Source organism: Homarus americanus, unplaced genomic scaffold, assembly GCF_018991925.1.
Source record: "Homarus americanus isolate GMGI-L3 unplaced genomic scaffold, GMGI_Hamer_2.0 scaffold40248, whole genome shotgun sequence".
Taxonomy (NCBI): domain Eukaryota; kingdom Metazoa; phylum Arthropoda; class Malacostraca; order Decapoda; family Nephropidae; genus Homarus; species Homarus americanus.
The window spans coordinates 6,628,523-6,651,937 of record NW_024712526.1 but is presented as its reverse complement, the minus strand read 5'-3'; the positions used below and the strand labels follow the sequence as shown (position 1 = coordinate 6,651,937).

The 23,415-nt window shown below is 45.9% G+C and overlaps 1 protein-coding gene across 1 annotated transcript; it reads left to right on the top strand.

Annotated features, from left to right (window-relative positions):
* Window positions 1-14,753: 14,753 nt before the first annotated feature.
* LOC121861621 (sodium/glucose cotransporter 5-like) lies at window positions 14,754-20,009 on the top strand. Its single transcript, XM_042359494.1, has 6 exons — window positions 14,754-14,973; window positions 17,815-17,886; window positions 18,600-18,704; window positions 18,836-19,000; window positions 19,131-19,329; window positions 19,492-20,009. The coding sequence occupies exons 1-6, from the start codon at window positions 14,875-14,877 to the stop codon at window positions 19,728-19,730; spliced, it is 879 nt and encodes a 292-aa protein (XP_042215428.1). The 5' UTR covers window positions 14,754-14,874; the 3' UTR covers window positions 19,731-20,009.
* The last annotated feature ends 3,406 nt before the right edge of the window (window positions 20,010-23,415 follow it).

The following is a 23,415-nucleotide window of genomic DNA, read 5'->3' as shown; positions in this document are numbered from 1 at the left end:
CTAACTGCAATAGATATAATAACGGAAATAATTGCAATAGAAAAAAGCAAGGGCAACCAGATCAATATAATTTTAAGGGATGTTTCTAAGGCTTTTGATAAAGTTTGGCATTTAGGCTTGAAATATAAAATATTAAAACTGGGACTTAACGAATACTTGCTAAGAATATTGTGTAACTATTTAGATGATAGGAGAGCACAAATTCAAATTGGAAACTTTTTAGGAACTATGTTTAATCTTGAGAGTGGAGTACCTCAAGGAGGATGCCCTTCTCCAACACTATATACAATTTATGCCTCAGACACACCTCAACCTACCCCCTTTAGCGAATATGTAATGTTTGCTGATGATATTACTCAAATAGTATCATACCCAGGAAAATCAACTCAATTTATGGCACTCTACACGGTAAGAGCGATAAAAAACATAAATGATTTTGAGAAAAAATGGAAAATCAGGACAAATAAGAACAAATTCAAGATAATACCAATAGCCAAGATTAAAACAAGTCCAGTAATAGTCGACCAGGAACTATACCCATACGACACTGAAGGCAGGATGCTTGGATTAAAACTAACAAAAAGAGGATATATAACATACTTAAAAGATAAAGAACGACAGGCATGAATAAGATTATCAAAAATAAAACGCTTTAAGAACCTTAGCATTAATAACAAAAGAAACATTTATATTGCCCTTGTCAAATCAATTATGGACTACCCACCCATCCCATTGAACACCCTTAGTAAATCGTGCTTTAAAAGGTTACAAACAGTACAAAATATAGCCCTCAGATTTATATATAATATAAAATATACAGACCACATCAATAATGAACAGCTACACAAGAGAGCAAACCTCTTAGCAATCAATGTAAATATACACAACAAAGCTGTAAATATTTGGAAAAAAGTGACTGAACTTAACACAGAAACATATCAAAACTGGATAAATAATATAGACAACGAAGAATTCCAAGAACACATTTGGTTTAAATCAGCCAGGAAGAAAGTAATTGAACCATCTCCTGCCCCAATATACATATAAAACATTAATAGAGAGAATAAAAGATGAGAGTGACCTACCAGCTCCACAAGAACCTGGCAGGCCTCTCCATACAGTGTACCTTTAGACTAACATAACTAATATTTAACATTTAACATTGAACTAACATCTTAGCAAAAAAAAAAAAAAAAAAAAAAAAAAAAAAAAAAAAAAAAAAAAAAAAAAAAAAAAAATGTGACTACCCTCCCAGCTACACAAGGACCTGGGCGGGCTCACTAACTCCATAAAAAAAAAGAAAAAAAGAAAGAAAATATATATATATATTAGTAATATTAATAATAATAATGTGATTACCCTCCCAGCTATATCAGCCAGGAAGAAGTAATTGAACCACCTCCTGCCTCAATATACACATTTCTACATAAAACATTACTAGAGGAATAAAGATGAGAGTGACCAACCAGCTCCACTAAGAACCTGGCAGGCCTCTCCATACAGTGTACCTTTAGACTAACACAACTAACACTTAACTAACACCAAAAAAAAAAATGTGACTACCCTCCCAGTTACACAAGGACCTGGGCGGGCTCACTAACTCCAACAATAACAAAAATAATAATAATAAGCAGCATTATATAAATAAACCAATATTAATACAAAGGTCTGACGACCCAAGGGAGCAGAACAAAGACAAAACACCAATAAGAAAGATGAAGCGATCTGGTTGAGCCCAGATTCTTTCTACTCCTACTGTATTTCAGTTTCACCACTTTTCCTTCAACTCCTAATAATCTTCTTTCACCTCTTAACTAAAGACTTCGTATCGTATCGATCTGTCTCTCTCTCTACCTACACCAACCGGCCAGCAACACCTCCTCCTGCCTGGCGGTCCCCGCCTCCTCCGCCTGCCTGGCGGTCCTTGGGTTCTCCCGCCTGCCTGGCGGTCCTCGCCTCCTCCTGCCTGGCGGTCCTCTCTCCCGCTGGCGAGCATGGCGACCCACAAGCTGTCCTTCTCTGAGCGTCCTCACCAACCAGCTCTCTCTACATAACGCTTGTAACCATGCTGCCTTCCCAGCACCAAGCTGCATTGTACATCCAATACAACATGTATATAGAGAGCACATTGTGAGTTTCCTTTCTCCATCCCATCCTGAGTGTGAACCAAACATCTCATACCCCATAAATGGTGACTCCCGGAGATTCGCACTCACACAGGATGGAGGAGAAACTGATCACGCTCCCAGTCTTCAAGCAACATGGAAGACTGGCTTATCCACCCAGAAGCAGCTCTCATTGGCTCTACAGCTACTGTCTCTGCACCGCAGGTTAGACACCCTAGAGCAGCTCTGCTACTCTAAGCAGACAGTGCTCCTCTTACGTCCCCAGCACACCCGTCCTGCCTCAGACGCCGACCCCGGCCCAGCAGTAACCCCTGCCGCCCCTGATGCGGCCTCTGTTCCTGAGTGAGGACCCACACACCCCTCTTTTCTCCCCCAGGTACTCCCTGCTAATGTCCTGCACCCTGCTGCTGTCGTGGACCCAGCTGCTGTCACGAGCCCTCATCCGCTTCTGCTGACGCAGCCCCTGCTCCTGACCCAGGCCCACACACCCCAGCAGGCGCATCTGACGACTCTGTACCTGCCGTGAGGGAAGCACAGCATTCATCGCCTCCACACACCCTTATTCTCCCTCTCTACTCCCACAGATATTGTGTATCTAGACAGTTGTCCCCAGCGACCGGCTCATCCACGCCATCGCCGTTGTCTCACATGAGGCACGCACCGCCCGTTCTGCCTCACATGTGCTATGCAACCCTGCAGACAACAAGTCTCCTACACAGCCTGGAGGGAAGGGGGAGTATTGTAGTGGAATTCTCCCCTACAAACGCTGTTTGTAGCTGCCTAGCCGACCCCACCAATTCCCCAGTGTATGCCTCGTGGTCTAGGTCAACCAGCGCCGCCATACACCACGGAGCGGGGGTCAACTGCTAAGCCACGCCTACCCCCTGCTATTTAAGACCTGACCTCGTGGTGACTTGCTCTCTCTCTACCTACAGCCACAGCCAGCAACACCTCCTCCTCTGCCGCTGCCTGGCGGCCCTCCCTCCTCCGCCTGCCTGGCGGTCCTCTCTCCCGCTGGCGAGCATGGCGACCCACAAGCTGTCCTTCTCTGAGCGTCCTCACCAACCAGCTCTCTCTACATCACGCTTGTAACCATGCTGCCTTCCCAGCACCAAGCTGCATTGTACATCCAATACAACATGTATATAGAGAGCACATTGTGAGTTTCCTTTCTCCATTCCATCCTGAGTGTGAACCAAACATCTCATACCCCACAAGGTCAACTGATGTTACAATACTGGCAGATAATTCAGAGTTTACCATTCTCACTCAGAAAAAGTTGCCCTGATGAATTTCTGAACTTGTGGCTCAGGCGCGCAAATCGGGATCCTGCAATCCGAATTTTCACGCAAAGGATTACTTGTATTCAGAAAATCGGCTTGAACCCCAGACCGGATAATGTTGCATCTTCTTCAATTTCGAGCAAGAATTAGAACACTGAAATTCCAGCCAATCGCATTTCAGTTACATCATGATGACAGCCAATCACCATCGACAGCAATGTTTACAAGATTATGGCGGCAAATATGAGACGACGCGTATTCTCGGAAGAGGAGAAATCTTCTTTACCTTGCTAGTACAGTTGCCGAAAGCAGTGTCATAGAAACAAAGAAGAAACATGCTTCGTCGATCATGTGCAAAACAAGCAAGTGGAAGGAGTTATCAAACAATACAACGCAAATGCCAACATGCAAAGAACTTCGGACTGCAGTGCAAAAGGATAAAGTATGTGCATGATTGCTGGTCACTTATCCTGTGATTCATAGTGACATTGTTGTAAAAAGACAACTTGTATAATCCAAATATATCTACACTTTTACGGAGACATTGGAGTGGATACTTTTCCCTACAACTGCCAGCTGCCGTTTTGTCGCTAACCAGTCGACCCCGCGGCGAGTTCCTCAGACCAGGCCTAGCTTTCGGACTACGCGGTGATTGGTCAGTTACCGCCTTTCACCTCAGCCAATCAGCAGCGCCGCTCACTTCAGTTCAAGCAGACTTGTTTAAATACACCCTAGCCTACGCCACAAATGGTGACCCCCAGAATAACGCAATCACACAGGATGGATGAGAAACGGATCACTCTTTTAGTCTTCAATCACAACATTGAGGACTGGATAATTCGTGTTGAGGCAGCTCTCACCGGCTCAACAGCTAAAGACGAGCAAAAGTACATCGCCCTGGTCTATTCCTTGCCCACAGAAGTCGCCACGCAAGTCTCAGAAGTCATCACCAACCCTCCAGCTGACAACAAATTCGCAGCTCTACGAGATGCTCTCAAGAGACGATACCAGCAGCCTGACACCAGTCTCCTGCAAGACCTATCAAGTCTACCCCTCGGCTACTCAACGCCTGCAAGTCTCTGGGACGAGATTTGTAGACTGAACTCCCGCCACACAGTCAGGCTTCCTGACACTGTACTGCATCAGCTTCACGCCTAGAAACTCCCCGCAGAAGTTCGCCTCGCTCTGTCTGCACTGGAGTACTCTACAACCACGGCGACCTACGCAACCACAGCAAACAGAGTATTCCATGAATACGTTGCTGTGCGCCATGCTGCCACGGACAACTCAGCGGCCACACCGTCACTTTCCTCCGATCTTGTCAACTGGATCAATGCTCCTCAGACGAGCAACACCTCACAAAACATGAGGGTCCTGCTACAGTCTCTACACCGCAGGTTGGACACCCTCGAGCAGCTCTGCTGCTCCTGTTCCTGCCCCACGCACTATGTCCTACCAACCCCGACGTCTTCGTCCTGCCTCGGACACTGCCGCCAGCTCCCAGCACAGTGCACCTACCCTCTGCTGGTACCATCAACGCTTCGGTGCTAATGCTAGACATTGTGAGGCTCCCTGCAACTACTCAGGAAACGGCATCAACGGGTATTGGTAGACGCCACAACCTCCGTCACTTCAGGCGTCTCACTGCTGCATATCACCGACCACATCTCTGGCAGGAAATTCCTCGACAGATGGGCATCGGTGAGCATCATCCCTCCCTCACCACGAGACATATCGAAGCAACCCTCTTATGACCTGTTCGCCGCCAACGGTACCCCCATCGCCTCCTACGGCGCACACATCCTCGCCTTAGACCTTGGTCTTCCCAAGACTCTGCGCTGGTCCTTCATGGTGGCAGAAGACTCTCAACCCATCTTTGGCTTCGACTTCCTCACCTTCCACAAACTCGTCGTCAACCCGAGTAACCTCTGCCTCATCCATGAGCCTACAGCACACAGGATCCAGGGTACACGTGCCGCAGTCGCCGACACTATCACCTGCCTCTCGCCGTCCAACGAGTTCTCCTCCCTGCTCAAGGAGTTCAAGGAACTTTTCTCACCCCGAGTCTCTCCACCACCACCTGCGTCGGGAATCTTCCACCACATCGATACTACAGGACCTCCAGTCTTCTCACGCCCTCGCTGCCTTCGCCCTGAGCTCCTGAACTCAGCCAAGGTGGAATTCAACAGACGACATCATTCGACCTTCAAAGCGTCCCTGGGCATCTCCTCTTCACATGGTTCCAAAGCCATCATCCAACGACTGGAGGATATGTGGTGACTACAGTACAGAGCCCTGAACCTCGTCCAAACCTGACAGCTACCCTATCCCGCATGTCCAGGACTTCTACCACAAACTCCACGGCAAGACCATCTTCTCGAAGATCGACTTGGAGCGTGCCTTCCATCAGATTCCAGTGGCACCTGCAGATATCCAGAAGACTGCCCTCACCACTCCGTTCGGTCTCTTCAAGTATGCCTACATGAGTTTTGGACTACACAATGCAGCTCAGACCTTCCAAAGGTACATGGACCACATGCTTCGCGACCTCGACTTTGCACCTGCCACGAGAGAAGCACCACATTCCTCGCCTGTTCATCCTTCTCTTATCCACAACCCTCCTTCTCCCTTTGCTTCTCCCACAAATTTCATGTCACTAGACAGAGTCGTCACCCTTAGCGGCCGAGTGGTTCACACCCCCATCCATTATGTCTCACATGTGGGATACAACCCTGCCGACAACAAATTTCCTGCAGCTCTTGGAAGGGAGGGGGTGTATTGTAGTGGATACTCTCCCCCTACAACTGCCGTTTTGTCGCTGACCAGCCGACCCCGCCGGCGACTTCCTCAGACCAAGCCTAGCTTTTAGACTGCGCGGTGATTGGCCAATACCGCCTTTCACCTCAGCCAATCAGCAGTGCTGCTCACTTCCTCCAGACTTGTATAAATACCCCCAGCTGTAAATATTTGGAAAAAAGTGACTGAACTTAACACAGAAACATATCAAAACTGGATAAATAATATAGACAACGAAGAATTCCAAGAACACAGTTGGTTTAAATCAGCCAGGAAGAAAGTAATTGAACCATCTCCTGCCCCAATATACATATAAAACATTAATAGAGAGAATAAAAGATGAGAGTGACCTACCAGCTCCACAAGAACCTGGCAGGCCTCTCCATACAGTGTACCTTTAGACTAACATAACTAACATTTAACATTTAACATTGAACTAACATCTTAGCAAAAAAAAAGAAAAAAAATGTGACTACCCTCCCAGCTACACAAGGACCTGGGCGGGCTCACTAACTTCAACAATAATAAAAATAATAATAATAAGCAGCATTATAAAAATAAACCAATATTAATACAAAGGTCTGACGACCCAAGGGAGCAGAACAAAGATAAAACACCAATAAGAAAGATGAAGCGATCTGGTTGAGCCCAGATTCTTTCTACTCCTACTGTATTTCAGTTTCACCACTTTTCCTTCAACTCCTAATAATCTTCTTTCACCTCTTAACTAAAGACTTCGTATCGTATCGCTCCTGAACCAAGAAGACCTCTCAACAAGACCTCCTGCTGGACCCGGAACTGTGAAGACCGCCCTCTCCCTTGTACCATTGTTGGCCATCTTCCCGGACCGGACCACCCACGACCGTCATCGTCCACAACAACTCACGAGCGTTCTCGGTTTATCGAGCATTAGCTTGCCCTCCCCACTGGTGGTGTGAGTGACCCACACTCCAGCTGGAGAGCAGTTATAGCGCGATATTCCCGGCGTGGTTTGAGCTCTTTTCCTTCTACTACTATTTTTCCTTTTTCGCTCTGGCCTAGGGACCTGCACCCTCAAAAGTGTATTCGTCCTGCGGTCCCCCCTGTAACTGTTCACCTCCCTCCCAGGAGATTGTGAACACGAAAGGGGGTTGGAGCAAAACCCATCCCAGCCGAGTCTTTCCAGGAAAACCGTGATCGTGCGGGTCCACCTGGAAAGAGGGTAGCAATCCTTATCCTTCCCAAATAGGCACACTTAGCTCACGTCTATAAGTGAGCAGTCACATACACTAGGAAGTAGGCTTCCCCAACGGGGCTCCGGGAGAGAAGCTCAGGAACCACTCTACGACCACCAGCCAGTGGGGAGTGCTGAAATTCCTCTGCTATTTACTCAACCGGAATAGGTAGGATCTAAAAAAAAAAAAAAAACCGGTTATGGAGCGCGTACGCCCTCCTAACCGCGACCCCCGCCTGAACCGCCAACCTGACGACCCGAACTACGACAGGCTTCGCACAGAGAAAGCGGACCAGTTACGCGCCTTCAATGAAGCCCTGAAAAGTAAGAACACTGCCACCACCTCCAACAACTCCACCACCACTGCTACCGCCACTGAGGACAACTGGACGAAGGTAGAAAACAAGAAACGCCGACGTGCCTTTTCGGGAAACGAATGCCGTCAAGCAGCCCAAAAGGCACCCATCACCACCACCAGCTCACCTCCAACGACACTGCCAAAATTCCGAATCACGAAAACGGACGCAAAAACAACATATGCCGCCGTCACAGAGATGGAAAAGCAAAACCCACTGGCCAAGTTCTCAGTGCGGCCCAACCTAAAGGGGGAGATGATTATTCACCCCAAAGACAAGGACTCTGCCACCACCCTCGACACTTACCTGCAAAACACCACCACCGTTGCGTCAACAAAGCTGGACCCCGCCCAGAAACTGATGAAGTCGGTAGTCCTCCGGTACCCAAAGGAACTACCTCTCGAACCCCTGGAGAACCACCCGAAGATCTTAAAAGCCGAGAGATGCTCTCCCCTGTCCGACAAGACGGCCACCACGAAACAAGTGCTCATAACGCACTACGGCTCACCCCCCAGCACCATAGACCTCAAAACCTGGGGGATCTACGAAGTGAGGCCCTTCGTCCCAGAGCCCCTGCGGTGCTTCAGATGCCAGAAATACGGGCACCATCAGACAAGGTGCACGTACAAGGAAATCTGCGCAGTCTGCGCACAGAAGCACGGCACACACTCCTGCCTCACCAAGTTGAAAAATGGGGAAAAAATTGCCCCCAAGTGTGCCAACTGCGGGGACAAACACCACGCCTGGAATCCTGGATGCTCCGAGAGAACAAAGAGGGTCCAGGCAAACCGACCAGCAGCAAGACCGGCCCCCACCGCCTACACACCAGCCCCACCAAGTACCTTCGTGTGGGGAACCCAAAGGCCCAAACAACAAAGACAACCTCCTCAGCCAGTCAACACCCAAAGTGCAGCCCAGTTTCCTGGCCTCACTACGGCCACACCTCAGCCACCCAAGCAGCAGACAACGACAACCACGAGAAAGGCAAAAGAAGCACACACCAAGGCACCAGAAGGAATGATACACGTATCAGACCTAGCCAAGGTACTGACAACCTTCGCGGAGGGCCTAGCCGGACTACTGGGCCACAAGATCCAACCCACACAGCTCCAAATACTCATGGGGAGCGTCCTCGGGCAAGTCGCCACAGCTCCAGCCAACTCAGTGGAGGAAGCCACGCCGGTCCTCACACGAGTGACAGCCGAGGTACACTCTACACCGAAGAAGGCCACCAGAGAACCCAAGATACCGACAGCTCCCAGAAAGAAACTGGACGTTTCAACTCCCCTGAACCGAACCACGGCCCAGAAGGCAAAAACCACAGAACACGAAGACATGGACCTGATCCAGTTGGAATCGAACTTGGACATCTCCATCGAGGACCACCAGAAGTCCCCGATGAAACAGTGGTGGAAAACGTCAGCACCCTGAACATCCTAACATGGAATGCTCAGGGCATCAAAAACAAGAAACACCTCCTACAAGAAGCAGCAGCCAAGGACAAGCTTGACATCATACTGCTACAAGAAACACTTCTACAAGAACACCACTGTTTCAAATTCAGCGGTTACAAGACATACAGGAGGCATTTCACGCAGGCGTCAACAAGAGGATGTATGATCTTGGTCAAGTCAAGCATACCCTCCGCCGATGTCACGCAGCAATTTCCATGTGGGGAAAACATCGAGACACAGGCCGTCAAAGTAACCCTCCAAGAACGGGAATTAACTGTTCACAACATCTACAAGAACCCAAGGGGCTCACTGGAGGTTACTCAATTATTTGCTTCGGCCGCTGACCACGCCACACTCATAGGAGGGGATTTCAACGCACATCATCCCTTCCTAAGCTCGGTAAGCCCCACAAATGAAGACGGCCTACACCTATACACCACCTTTCAAGATACACCCGAGATCTGCCTCCTGAACACCGGAGAGCCCACACACACTAGGGGAGGAAGGCTAGATCTAACCTTCGTCTCCAGTGCACTACAGCCTTCGGCCTCCTGGCAGATACACCCCACGCTGACCAGCGACCACTTCGACACCCTAACAACACTGAAGGTGAACAAACTCCCCACTCCAACCCCCCCCGAGATGGAGATACAATACCCAAAAGGCAGACTGGGGACTCTTTAAGAAACACCTGGCCAAGTGGCGCGAAAAATCACAGCCGGCCGGCGCAGCACCCGTGGATGAGACAACCCTCCACCACCAATTGGTCGAGGCGTTTCACCAAGCGGCAGAAGAGGCTATCCCAAAAACAAAACCCACATCAAGACAGTACAATGATTACTGGTACTACTGTCCCAGGGTGAAAGAACTCAACCACAGAGTGAACATGGCCCGAAGAAACTACAGGAGACATCCCACGGCAACAAACAGACATCTGCAAGTCATAGTTAAGGATACCAGGGAAGAGAAGGAAGAAATAAAAAACGCAAGCTGGCTCAAGTGGTGCTCCGAACTGAACGAGCACACCTCCCTTGGCAAGATGTGGGCCCAGATCCGAAGGGCATCTGGGAAGGCAACACCACCACCACCAACCCATCCCAACCCAGAAGAGGAAGCCGAGAGACTTGCAAAACTGTTCTCTGACCGAGCAGCAACGAAAAACCTCCCGAGACAGGCGGAGGAGACACAACGGCGTCTGCGACAGGTCAGACTCCAGATGATCGAAGAGGCCTGCAACAGTGAAGATGACACTGACAGACCATTCAACCAGCAAGAACTCCAGAAGTCGCTAAAACGAAGCAAGGACACAGCTCCAGGGGCCGACAGGATAACCTACTCCATGCTTTCTCATGCCGGTACAGCCGGACACGAGGCTCTGCTGCAAGCCATCAATGCTTCGTGGACAGCACAAAGACTCCCACCGGAATGGAAGAAGGCAGATATACAGCCCATTCCGAAGCCCAGAGAACCAGACAAACCGAGGCCCATCTCCCTTCTCAGCTGCATAGCGAAGATGGGAGAAAGAATGGCTCTCAACAGACTCAAGTGGAAAGTAGGCAGCCCACACCCTCACATCTTTGCTTACACCGAGAACACCGGCACAGGCAACAACATCGCCGAGATACTCAGCACAGTGGACAACAAACCAGCTCTGGTGGTCTTCCTCGACCTGGAGAAAGCCTTCGAACTAGCAAATCCATTGGCCATTACAACTACGCTCGCTAAAAAAGGCGTCAAAGGAAGGTTGCTGGGGTGGATCCAGAACTACCTCACACAGAGAGAAGCACGAGTACGCTTTCAGGGAGCAACCTCAAGCTACAGGGTCCATGAAAACGGAACCCCACAAGGAGGCATCCTCAGTCCAATGCTGTTCAATGTCCTGATGGAAAATCTAGTCAAACTTCCTTTCAGACAAACAGCCAAGCTCCTATGCTATGCAGACGACTTACAGCTTATAGTAAGAGGATCGAACAGACTAGCCAACACGCAACACGCACTCCAACTTATAGAAGAGGAGTGCAACAGACTTGGACTCAAGATAAATCCAGCCAAGTCGAAAGCGATGGCCATCTGCACAGACACACCAGACAAGATGCTCTCCATACAAAACACGCCGGTAGTCTGGACCAACGCCCACCAGTGTCTTGGAATCTGGTTTGACCAGAAACTCACCTTCAAGCCGCAACTCGAGTATCTCAGGCACAGGACGAAGAGCAGACACAATATAATGAGGTCGCTCACCAGCAAATCCGCAGGAGCAAACCTTCATGTGCTCAAAGCCTACTACACGGCCGCCATCAGATCGCTGGTAGATTACAGTGCTCCAGCACTCATTGGACTGAGAGAAGACCAAATAGCTAAGCTAGAAGTCATCCAAAACAATGCTCTCAGGACCATGCTCGGAGCACCCATGTGGACCAGAATTTGCAATCTGCAAATGGAAACCGAACTACCACCCCTGGCAGTACGAGTCAAGCAGGTGACAGCCGGTCTCCTCGCCAAAATCTGTAGAGCAGACAAGCCCACAGTTGCCAAGATTCGAATCAGTGCCTCCCTCCACCTCGACCACAGAGTGCGAGGGGCCACCTGGTCGCACGAGGCAAGCGAGGTCATCCGACACCTGCAAGCAGAAACACTCGTCAAGAACAACCAAGACACACGAGACAATGGTTACGCTGTTCCTCCACCATGGAGCCCTCCACCAGCCACACTCAAATTTACCGACCTAGGCGATAGTAAAGCCAACCTCCAGAAGGAGGACCTCAAAAAAATAACTCTCGAAGCCATAGCCACCGAGACACCGGCTGATGCAGCATCATACTTCACAGACGGCTCGGTGGACCCAAAACATCATAGATCCGGAGCGGCCTTCTACACCCAAGGTCAGACCCTCCAATGGAGACTTTCCAATGACTGCTCCACCCTACAAACAGAACTGGTAGCAATCTCAAAGGCCCTACAACACGCTGCAACACAACACAACAAGTCCATCATAATTCACACGGACTCGAAATCGGCCATGCAGGCGCTGCAACACAGTCAACCAAGAGACAACGTCCACATCATCACCTCGATCCTCGCACAGCTACAGGAATTCCAAAGCCAAAACCGACCAGTCGTCTTACACTGGATTCCCAGTCATGTAGGGATCGGAGGAAACGACGTGGCAGACGAAGCAGCCAAGGCAGCTACACGTTCTAGTAGCGTACACATCCAAGTTCCAGCAAGTGTGCAACAGATCAAGAATCACCTCAGAAAGACTAGCAAGCTCCACATCAAAAAGAGCTTCCTTCATGCACTCAACGCTGGTTCCCAATCAGCCAAATGGTACCTGGCGGCCACAAAAGGGGAACCACCTTTCGCTGACAAGAAAACTCCAAGACAAACCCAAGTCAGCCTTCATCGACTACGACTAGGGTACAAGTGCTCCTGGCAGATGATCGGAAATGACGTCATGGATTGCACCTACTGTCAGGAGCCAGCAGCCAACCCACTTGAACACTATCTCCTCGACTGCGAGGTCACACAAAGCCTCCGAAACAGAACTCAAATCTCCCAAGAAACACACACAACACCAGCGGCCACTCTAACCCGAAAGGCCCATACAGACCACATTCACCACCTACTCCGGGTCATCACACGATACCCTCCACCCAGATAGCTTAGAAAGCATCCTCTCCCAGCAAGTGCGGACCCCAGTTCGGGGGGCGCGCCACTCGGAAACTGACCACGTCCAAGAGTGGGGGTTGGTGGTAAGCGTCCACTGATCGGGGGTCCGCTCACACTTGCAACCTGCAGTATCCTTCCAATCTGCAGGTGGGACCACCTCTAATCCCAATCCGGTCTGGCTGCTCCTGGAGCTCCAGCCGGAACCACCAAACGGACCGCCTATAGGCAAAGGCCCGTGTCGGACTACGGTCCGACAATCTCAACAACAACAACAAACAACCGTGAAAAGGATTCTACTCAATGCTCTCAAACAGACAAGAACTTCTCTCAACTCCCTAGTATTGCATTGTACATATCTAATATACTATAGGACTAGCCGTGTGTCTGTCTGTCTGTTCTGGGCAGCCGAAACGGCACAATCATTTTTCATCAAACTTGGTGGAAAAATCGCAAAAAATTCGTAGAGTGGAACAAACCTGGTCCTATGTCGATGGTTTCTTTAGGAAGGCATTAATTAACAATTTTATTTACGATGGAAGTCTACAGGCTTGGCGCACCTTAATTAACCATGCAAGTCTACGGACTTGGCTCACCCTCATTCGCTGTATGCTGTCACGAGCGTTCAAACTTTCACAAGGGCACGAAGAGCCCGCGATCACTTGTTATACATATATATATTTCATTAGCCCAATAAAGCATGCAGACTTCTACATATTGATAATCAACACCTCACCCTGCAGGATTCGAACCCACGATCTTATGCCTGTGACCAGGGAGCGTTACCTCTGGGCCACCAGGATACTGAAAGCAGTTCTAGACTCTGTTATATTTCACACAAAGCCTGTTCAACGAGCTTATGGCACCGTGAACCTCAAAGCCGAATTTGGTAAAACGTTACTCTGATCACCTAACATATATATATATATATATATATATATATATATATATATATATATATATATATATATATATATATATATATATATATATATATATATATATATATATATATATATATATATATATTAATCAAGAACTCCCCACAATACAGGTGGCTGCATTTATAAGGTTCCTTGCAAGGAATGTAATATGTTTTACTTAGGCCAGGCACGTAAAGATCTTGTAACTAGACTTAAACAACATAAATATAGTGTTAGGACAGGCCAGGAATCCAATGCTCTGTTTGTTCATTTGAGGGATAATAAGCATTGCATTGACTGGGATAATGCCTCCTCAATATTACCTTGTAATTCAATTGACAGTAGGAACATTATCGAATCCAGTCTCATTAAACATACCGAATCCGTCAACATGAATTTGAGTAATGGTATGTACAAACTGGATAATTTCGTAATTAAGAAGATTTGTAACCAGGTGAGAAGGTTGGGTTATCTTACCCTCTGACCTGAGTACCGACTGCTGCGGTGTTTTTTGAAGATTAGTAGGGTCATTACCTAATACCTGACCATTGTGGACCTGATCTCACCCTCCTCTGTATATATATACCTTGTTATGTACTTCTCCTTAGTCTGTACTCACCCCTGAAGATGTGAATTACACGAAAGCGCTTGGGAACTTCGTGTTTTCTTTTTCCTTGTAGTTATCAGCATATATATATATATATATATATATATATATATATATATATATATATATATATATATATATATATATATATATATATATATATATATATATATAACGCCATGGTGAGTTCCCTTCTCACCTCCATCCTTAGTGCGAGATCTCCTACATAGCCTATGCTACAACATCTTTACATTTATACCCCCTAACAAAGTGCAAGCCCTTCTAGCCTTGAAATGCAGGAACCTGTTCCCACACGGCGTGTTGGTGGATGCATGAATTGTAGTTGCAGGTCCACGGGCATCAGGTCTGGGCCGTCACTCTGCTGCGGACACGAGTGGGGAAGAGTTGTTGTTGGAAGGACACTCTAGTAGCTTTGTTGTTGGTGACACTATGGCGGAGGTGGATGGGGTGGGTGGGTCTCGCCTAACTTGGCCTGACTTCGTGGTCATCACTGTCTATTTCCTTTGTGTGCTGATTGTCGGAATCTGGGTAAGTACTTTTGGCAACATAGATAAGAAGAGGAATACACAAAAAAAAAAACATCCCTTATTCATCAAAAGGTAAAACCAGAAACATTTAAGAGTTTAAGCTGACCTTCAAATATCCCGTAAGACTGCTGTTAGATCAATGATATACACTTACAGTATTCGTAAAAAAGAAATGTTTAGCTGAAATATTTTTTTTAATGTTAGGTTTACTGCTGTTTTCGCGATAAATAATGAGGTTTTTTCTAATCTTGAGAAACTCGTATAATTTTTTATTACAAACATCGAATAATGTTTTCATTGTAGAGTAAAAATACAAGTCACAAAACCGAAAACCCATGTTTAAGTCGGTCTATCAAGAACCTTGATCCAAAGGCAAGAAGTTAATACAGAAGATATTAAATAGTGCAAAACCATCGCTAGTGATCGTAATATAACAAAAAGTTCATTAGTACGAGATAAATTCCTAACTGTAAAATGCCTGAATAAATACTGTAATTTAGGATCATAAAAAACTCCAAAGCATTAAACTACAAAATTACCTTAGTAAATAATTCAAAAGTAGAAGAGTTGGACAGATGTTTCGTGTGTTTATTGCAACAAGCCTCTGTATATATATATATATATATATATATATATATATATATATATATATATATATATATATATATATATATATATATTCCATGCATAGTGCATTATGTTAAGTTCCCTTGAGCTTCTGCCCCAGACTGAAAACACCTACGCTCTGACGCTGAATTACAAACACCTTTAAAACAAAAGATAAATTAATATTTCCATGTAGATTCGAATTTAGTTACTAGTAATATAGTACGTCGTCGAACCAGCATTTTAGTGATTATACGAGTCGTCTGCTAGTTCCTGTAACAGCGTAGCGAGATTGGTGAATGCCGAGGCGTGAAGTGTATACGGAATGTGGGAAGGGTGTGGGAGGGAAGTCGATGGTGGTGGACCTCACCAGTCCCACACCACCGTTATAAGGCCACTTCATACTTTTTTTTGTTTATTTTTGTCACCTGTGTTACCACGCTCTACGGTTACCGACTCACGAAATGGTAGAATATAAATGCACTAATAAGTTTTATGTTTTGTCAAGCAAACAACAGGGAACAACTCTGTATGGTATATTATACTTGCCTGAATCAACATACCGTCGAAGGGGTTACTTACCAGAATGGGTTTACTGAAAAAAGAAAGAAAGACAGAATATGTTAGGGTTTGGTGCGCTCGAGCACAGCTTTGGAGGCGAGGTACAGTAACCTTGAGAAGGGAAGTCGAGGTCAGACTCAAGGAAACTTTTCATAAGCGGATGCGCAGGTAACCCCTCTAGACTGAATAACAAATCTTAAAGCCACCAAAATATCTATATTCGATAGTTCTTTTTTAAATATTTGCAAAAACTTTACGTGTACCTGTACATACATAAATATCATAAGGCCAAATGTCTATCTTTTTAAACAGCAGGCTTAGTAAATGTCCCTTTTTCTTAAACTGTTACAATACTTGCAGCTGTTTCAATTTAATCTATTTTAATAACAATGGACGTTAATTTACCGGTATTGAACTTCTACAACTGAAAATTAATTCAGTTTAAGTTTATACTTCCCCGGTAGACCTAAGGCAGCTGTTAAAACATTTTGTTGCCAAGGTGAGGGGCAAATTGTGGGATAACGTCCGTTCCACAGCCTGCCTTTACAAATAGAATGTACAAAACCGACCTTAGTGTATAAGTACTCCGACACCATACTGTACATACTCGACACAAAGAGCAAACACCCCTTCGTTAGTTTAGATGTATTTAGCTTTGGTTAAGTTAGATAATTCATGTTTAATGTATTTTCAGAATTGTACTTATTTATTATACCTTTACAAGTGGATATTACTGTACTTATTAGTGAGGCGTCTACTAAGGCATGTTTTCGGGTTTACTAATACTGCATATCCAAGGACGTACTATACAGTTCTGAACCGATTATGTGGGTAAGTATAGTAGATTGTGGGGTTCAAGATGTTTGGTTCACACTCAGGATGGGATGGAGAAAGGAAACTCACAATGTGCTCTCTATATACATGTTGTATTGGATGTACAATGCAGCTTGGTGCTGGGAAGGCAGCATGGTTACAAGCGTGATGTAGAGAGAGCTGGTTGGTGAGGACGCTCAGAGAAGGACAGCTTGTGGGTCGCCATGCTCGCCAGCGGGAGAGAGGACCGCCAGGCAGGCGGAGGTGTTGCTGGCTGGTTGGTGTAGGTAGAAAGAGAGACAGATCACCACGAGGTCAGGTCTTAAATAGCGGGGGGTTGGCGTGGCTTAGTAGTTGACCCCCGCTCCGTGATGTATGGCGGTGCTGGTTGACCTAGACCACGAGGCATACACTGGGGAATTGGTGGGGTCGGCTAGGCAGCGACAAACAGCGTTTGTAGGGGAGAATTCCACTACAAGATCATGAGGATGGTTAAGCTTAACACTAGTGAGATAAACTATTTTACCACGAAGTTAAGTGTTATTTATTATTATTTTAATACTTATTTTTATCTTGCTACTTTATTCATTATGATCTGTTTTTAAGTTTCTTATTTAACTTCCTCGTGAATGGTAAAAGGTTTGCCTGGATAACACTGGTGGAGCAAGAGCTACAGTAACTCCACAACAGAGGTGGAAAAAGCTCAACTTTCACAACAGTGAAGTCCTACTTTCACGGTAGTGGTGGAGAAAGTTTAGCCTCCTGGTAATTAGGAAAGTTATAAAACAAAATTTGGCAAAACAAGTAAAATTCTTCATAATTCACCAGCAAAAGAGTAAACAAACAGATATTTCTCCAACAGTCGTCGAGAAAGAATAAGAAAGACAGCATCTCCAGTTACTTCCTCGCCTCCCGCAACTTACACTGGATACCTGTAAGTATGTTGTGTAAATCATGTGTGTCCAAGATCCAATGAGTATAAGCTTTGCTCAAGCCCAAGTGTGGGACTGCGCTTAGGGTGGGAATACTGACATCGCAGCGCATGTTTTAAATGGTTCATGGAGACAGTGACCACATAAAAACGTGTTAAATGTTTTCTTGCCTTTTGCCATCATGTGTGACCCAATGAAAATTAAATACAGAGGTGAGGTCACACTTATACCAATTATTTCAAGCTATATGAGGCAGTGGAATGCATACAATACCTGAGAGTAGGTACCAAACTTCACAGTTGAGGAAGTGAAGGCGTCAAGTGCAGTGCAGGGTACATTGCAAATCCTCATTGAACTATGTCAATAATTGCCCAGTGCAAAAGAGGTGTTTCATACGCTGATAAGCAAACCTTGTACTCATTGGACCTTCTGTGTCTTTAAACTAACCAGCCTCCCGTTTCTTTCTAGTAAGATGACACATTTTGCGAGTAATTTGGTGTTCTATTGATATATGTATTTCAATAAGTTATTCAGAAAATTATGTACTGAAATAATTTCAACAAAACTTTGCACACTCGGAAAGTTAAATATATGTTGGATTAGCTCTAATAAAACCTTTTACAGCTCGGCCTATTAAGGTTGCTCCCCCGTTCATGATGTTGTCATATAGGGTGGCGCTATTTCTTATAGGAGTAACCTGTAATCCTTCTTTCAGGTGGGCGCTTCACTGTTCGCCAGCAACATCGGTTCGGGTCATTTTATCGGGCTAGCAGGAGCAGGAGCAGCCTCTGGTCTTGCAGCACACGGCTACGAACAAGCGGTAAGTTAAGTTAGAGGTGATAATTATTAGACAAGTAGTTTCTATCCCGTAGTTACTGCGAGTTACTATTGCTGAGATGGTTCTCGTACCTGAGAGGTCTCCTGTAGCTACGCTCTCTTGTCAACTTGCAGGCTATCTACGGGTTGCTGATGTTAGGGTGGTTGTTCGTGCCCGTGTACATGAGCAGTGGCGTGTATACCATGCCAGAGTACCTCAGGCTGAGGTTTGGCGGCCAAAGAATCCGGGTCTACCTCTCCTGCCTCTCTCTCACACTCTACATTTTCACCAAGATTGCAGTAAGTTAACTAACGCTCACAGAGATTATATATAAATACATATATATGTAGGAGGGGGGGGGGCATGGCTGTTATGTATATTTTACCATAACAAGACTTACCTATATATTATATTTTGTCATGGCTATAGGCTGACCTATACGCCGGGGCGCTGTTTATCCAGCTGGCTCTCAACAAGAGTTCAGACGAGTGGTTGTACATCAGCGTATTCTTCCTGCTGGGGGTGGCGGCAGTGTTCACCATTGTGGGCGGCCTCACCACTGTCGTCTACACTGACCTGGTGCAGATGGTACTTATGGTGATGGGATCCTTAGTCCTCATGGTTAAATGTGAGTTAATGGTATTGTGTGAATTACTTTAATTAGATCATCCCTGTGGCATATCAGCGTATTAAACTTTTATTCCTTGACTTACTGCTCATACTATCGAGCTGTTTGGCATATATAAGTAACTTAGCAGCAAGCACTTAGTGATACTTTCGCCTGATGCAGCTTTTCACGCGGTGGGCGGCTACTACAGCTTAGTAGAACGTTTTCCATACGCCAAGGCCTCCATCAGGGCCATGGGCGTCAATAACAAGTCCTGTGGCGAGGTTCCCCCTGACTACATGAGTCTACTGAGGACACTGGACCCCTCCAAGAGTGAATATCCCTGGGTTGGGATGACCTTTGGCATGGCGTCCATACAGGTCTGGTACTGGTGCACTGATCAGGTGAGCACAGTACAGTAGTAGGATTATTATACCTCTCAGTGGCGGCCATTTTTTTAATGGGTGAAGACGTAAAAATGGGTTTTAATTAACTACTAAAGAAACTTGAAAATCTTGTCCCTATTTTTTCACTGTTTAGCATACTGTACTTCGTCCCCTCTTCCACCATTCCGTCTTCAGGTGTCTCGCGAAGTGCGGGGCGATGTAGAGGACAAGTACACACAGTACTTGTTCATATTCTCAGTTTACACGCACAATATACCATGTGAATCTTTAATCTCCACATAGTGGAGATTAAAGTGCTTCACATTTGTTTGTTTTTTTATCAAACTCTTAAGTGGGGCAAATTTATATCCCTCCCCCTACAGGAATTGCCTAGCTTATACTACAGGTAGTCAAGGGGCGACTTAATTGAAGTTTATAAACAACTCAGAGGGCATTACTCAGTCGAGGGTTCATATCTGGAGCTGGGGGACGTGCCCCACTAGCCTAGCGGGGCGGGTGGTCACAGCTTATGGTTGAAGAAGCCACAAGTTCGGAAAATTGTCAAGACAAACTTTTTCTGAGTTTGTAAACTTGGCACACTCTGCCAGAGAGTGTGACAGCACCGAGAGTGAACTCCTTCAAGATTAGACTTGACCAACACTGGCGCAGGTGCAGATACATTCTGGAGCCAGTTCTTGCCCAGTACTTGCCAATGACGACATGCAGCCTGTCTGGCATTGTGGATCTGTTTGGTGGGGTTCTTGGCCAGCCAGATATTTGCCTCAGCCCAGCCAGCCATTCACCTCAGCCAGTTAGCCATTCACCTAAACCAGCCAGCCGTTCACTTCAGCCATTCAGCCGTAAACCTCAAGCCAGCCTCAGAGAGCCAAACAATCTAAAATAAATAACAAACCCTTCCCCGCATCCACACACTCTCCCTCCCATCCACCCACCCTTCCACCCACCCCCTCCTCCCATCCCCACACCCTACTGTACCTCCCATCCACACACCCTACCTCCAACCCCACACCCTTCCTCCCATCCATACTGTCCCTCCCATCCACACACCCATCCTCCCATCTACACACCCTAGAAAGAAAAATAAATTAATATTTGATGAATTTTGATATTTTTCATGAGCAAAGAGCGAGTCATCAGTCGAACATTAACTCACGTCTCACGGCCTAAAACCCCAAATAATAATAATAATAATAATAATAATAATAATAATAATAATAATATTTATAATAATAATAATAGTAATAATAATAATAGTTGTCATGGGTTGCGTTAGGCTTACCCACGCAACCAACTCCAAAGCTTGTTTTACCAGAGATAAGACGCCCGGCGAGGCATAACTGGGACATGTATTTTTCAATTAGTGTATGTCAGCCAGCCTTTAGGGGGGTGGGCAGTGAAACAGTGTTGTACTGTTCATCGCTTCACACCCAAAAACCTCATTTTAAGTAGTACCCCCTGAGCCATGGGTTAGTTAAGACGTCGTCTCCATCCTCTCCCTCCTGAAAGGGGGCGGGACACCACACCACACAGAGTCCTCCACCGCCACTCCATCCTGTGAACCGTCGTCGACACAAGACTAAGGGTTTTAACCTAGGTTGTTATCCCCGTGGAAATATCACGTGTGGATGCCTGGTTGCGACAAGAGCAATCCAGGCTGGCCTATCAAACCTACAGTAAATGGTTAATTAATTCACGCTTACAGAGTTCTCCTGCACGACACCCGTCTACAGTGACCGTGATCGACACGAGACTAAGTGTGTTAACCTAGGTTTGTTATCCCCGTGGAAATATCACGTGTGGAAGCCTGGTTGCGACAAAAGCAATCCAGGCTGGTCTATTGCACCTAATGGTTAATTCAAGTCACGCTTACCAGTTCTACTTGCCGCGACAACCGTCCACATTGACTGTCAGTGACGCGAGACTATGTGTGGTAACCCAAGAGTACCTTTTTGTTGTTATGGCCGTGGGAAGAAGTTCTTGTGATGAAGCCTGGTTGCAACAAAAGCAATCCAGGCTGGCAGTAAATGTATCACTTGAAGAATTAAGGCTCTGTTAAGTCATACCACAGTAGAGTAATCACATGTGTCCCCAAGTTGGAAATTCCCTGTTTTAGAAGATTAATTTTATTACAGCGTGAACGTGAGTAAATCATATATCCATGCAAATTGTAAATCATTGTATGGAAGCTTGACAAATAAATGTAAGTGCAATTATCTGCCCGTATCTGTGATCCTATCTTATTATTACTAAAGGTAATGACTGATTGGTTATGACATAGTATAACCAATAACTTAGATGGATGTTGAAAATTAAATGAATTCATTAAATCATCATTTATCAAGTATAAATCATGGAATGTCGAGTGGTGGAGTGAACTTCTACGTAGATACGCCATAATCTCCTGTAAGTAACCAGTGTGAAGGTATCGAACTCTACGGTAAGAAATAAGAAATACGACATATTATTATCTTTATATAATATAATCCACTCCTACTACCACCGATTCATACTAAAACCATGACAATTGGAGCCCGAACAGGGACACAGACCGCGGATAATTGCACTCTTGTCAGCAGTTTGTGCAAACGCATATATTGTACTACGAAATGATTACTAGTACATTTGAGGGGACTCTAAGAAATTTTGAATGTGAAGTTAAAGGTGGAAAATAAAGAAACAGAAGAGGACTTGTGATGTTTGCCAGAACCAGCGACGGAGGGCGAGTTCTACCTGCACCCCTGTGGCCTCTCACAGTGATCCCCGAACCCTTGAGAGGGTGGCGGCGAATACTGTGGTCAGCAAACCCAGTTCCACATCAGCCAGCTGATTCAGTACGAGGCGGTGGACTGCACACCCAAGGGTGAGTGACGGGAAGAGTACCTCTACACCTTTGGGGGTCCTCATCAACGGAGGGACCCAGTTCCACCTCAGCCTCCTGATTCACTACGAGGCGGTGGACAGTGAATCCAAGGGTGAGTGATGGACAGATTTACATCCTCATCTTGGTGGACTTCAGCGTGAGGCGGTGGACAGTTCCAGGACTCTACGCTGTGGTTATTAGCAGTTGAGTGAAGGTAAGGTGTAATGGTTAATTCAAGTCTGCCTTACCAGTTCTACTTGCGACAACCGTCAATGACTGTCAATGACATGAGACTGTAATATTAGTAACCCAAAATTACCTTTTTGTTATGGCCCAAGCCAGGAAGAGTTCTTGTGATGAAACTAGTTTTAACAAGAAACCAATCCCAGGCTGGCAGTAAATGCTTATCACTTGAAGAATTAAAAGAGCTCTGTTAGAGGAGTCATACCACGATAGAGTAATCACATGGGTCCCCAGGTTGAAATTCCTGTTTAGAGATTAATTTTATTTACAGCGTAGACGTAGGTCAAATCATATGTCCATACAGTGTAAATCATTGTACTTTGGAAACTTCGACAAATAAATATAAATTGCAATTATCTGCCGTATCTGCCAGTCTATCGTATTATTATTACTAAAGGTAATGACTGATTGGTTGTAACTTAGTATAACCAACCAGCAGATGGATATTGAAAATTAAATGAATTCATTCGTCATCATTTATCAAGTATAAATCGCCAGGAATGTCAGGTGGTGAATTGAACTTCCTGCATAGATGCGCCATAATCTCTCTAACAAGTAAGTAATTATGAGAGAAATTATCAGACTCTACGGTAAGAA

What these genes read in the sequence shown, in the direction of transcription:
- LOC121861621 (XM_042359494.1), top strand. Translation starts at nt 14,875, where the DNA reads ATGGCGGAGGTGGATGGGGTGGGTGGGTCTCGCCTAACTTGGCCTGAC. An exon ending in GCAACTTACACTGGATACCT is followed by an intron (nt 17,887 to 18,599) that starts GTAAGTATGTTG and finishes TCCTTCTTTCAG; the next exon opens with GTGGGCGCTTCACTGTTCGC. An exon ending in ACATTTTCACCAAGATTGCA is followed by an intron (nt 19,001 to 19,130) that starts GTAAGTTAACTA and finishes TCATGGCTATAG; the next exon opens with GCTGACCTATACGCCGGGGC.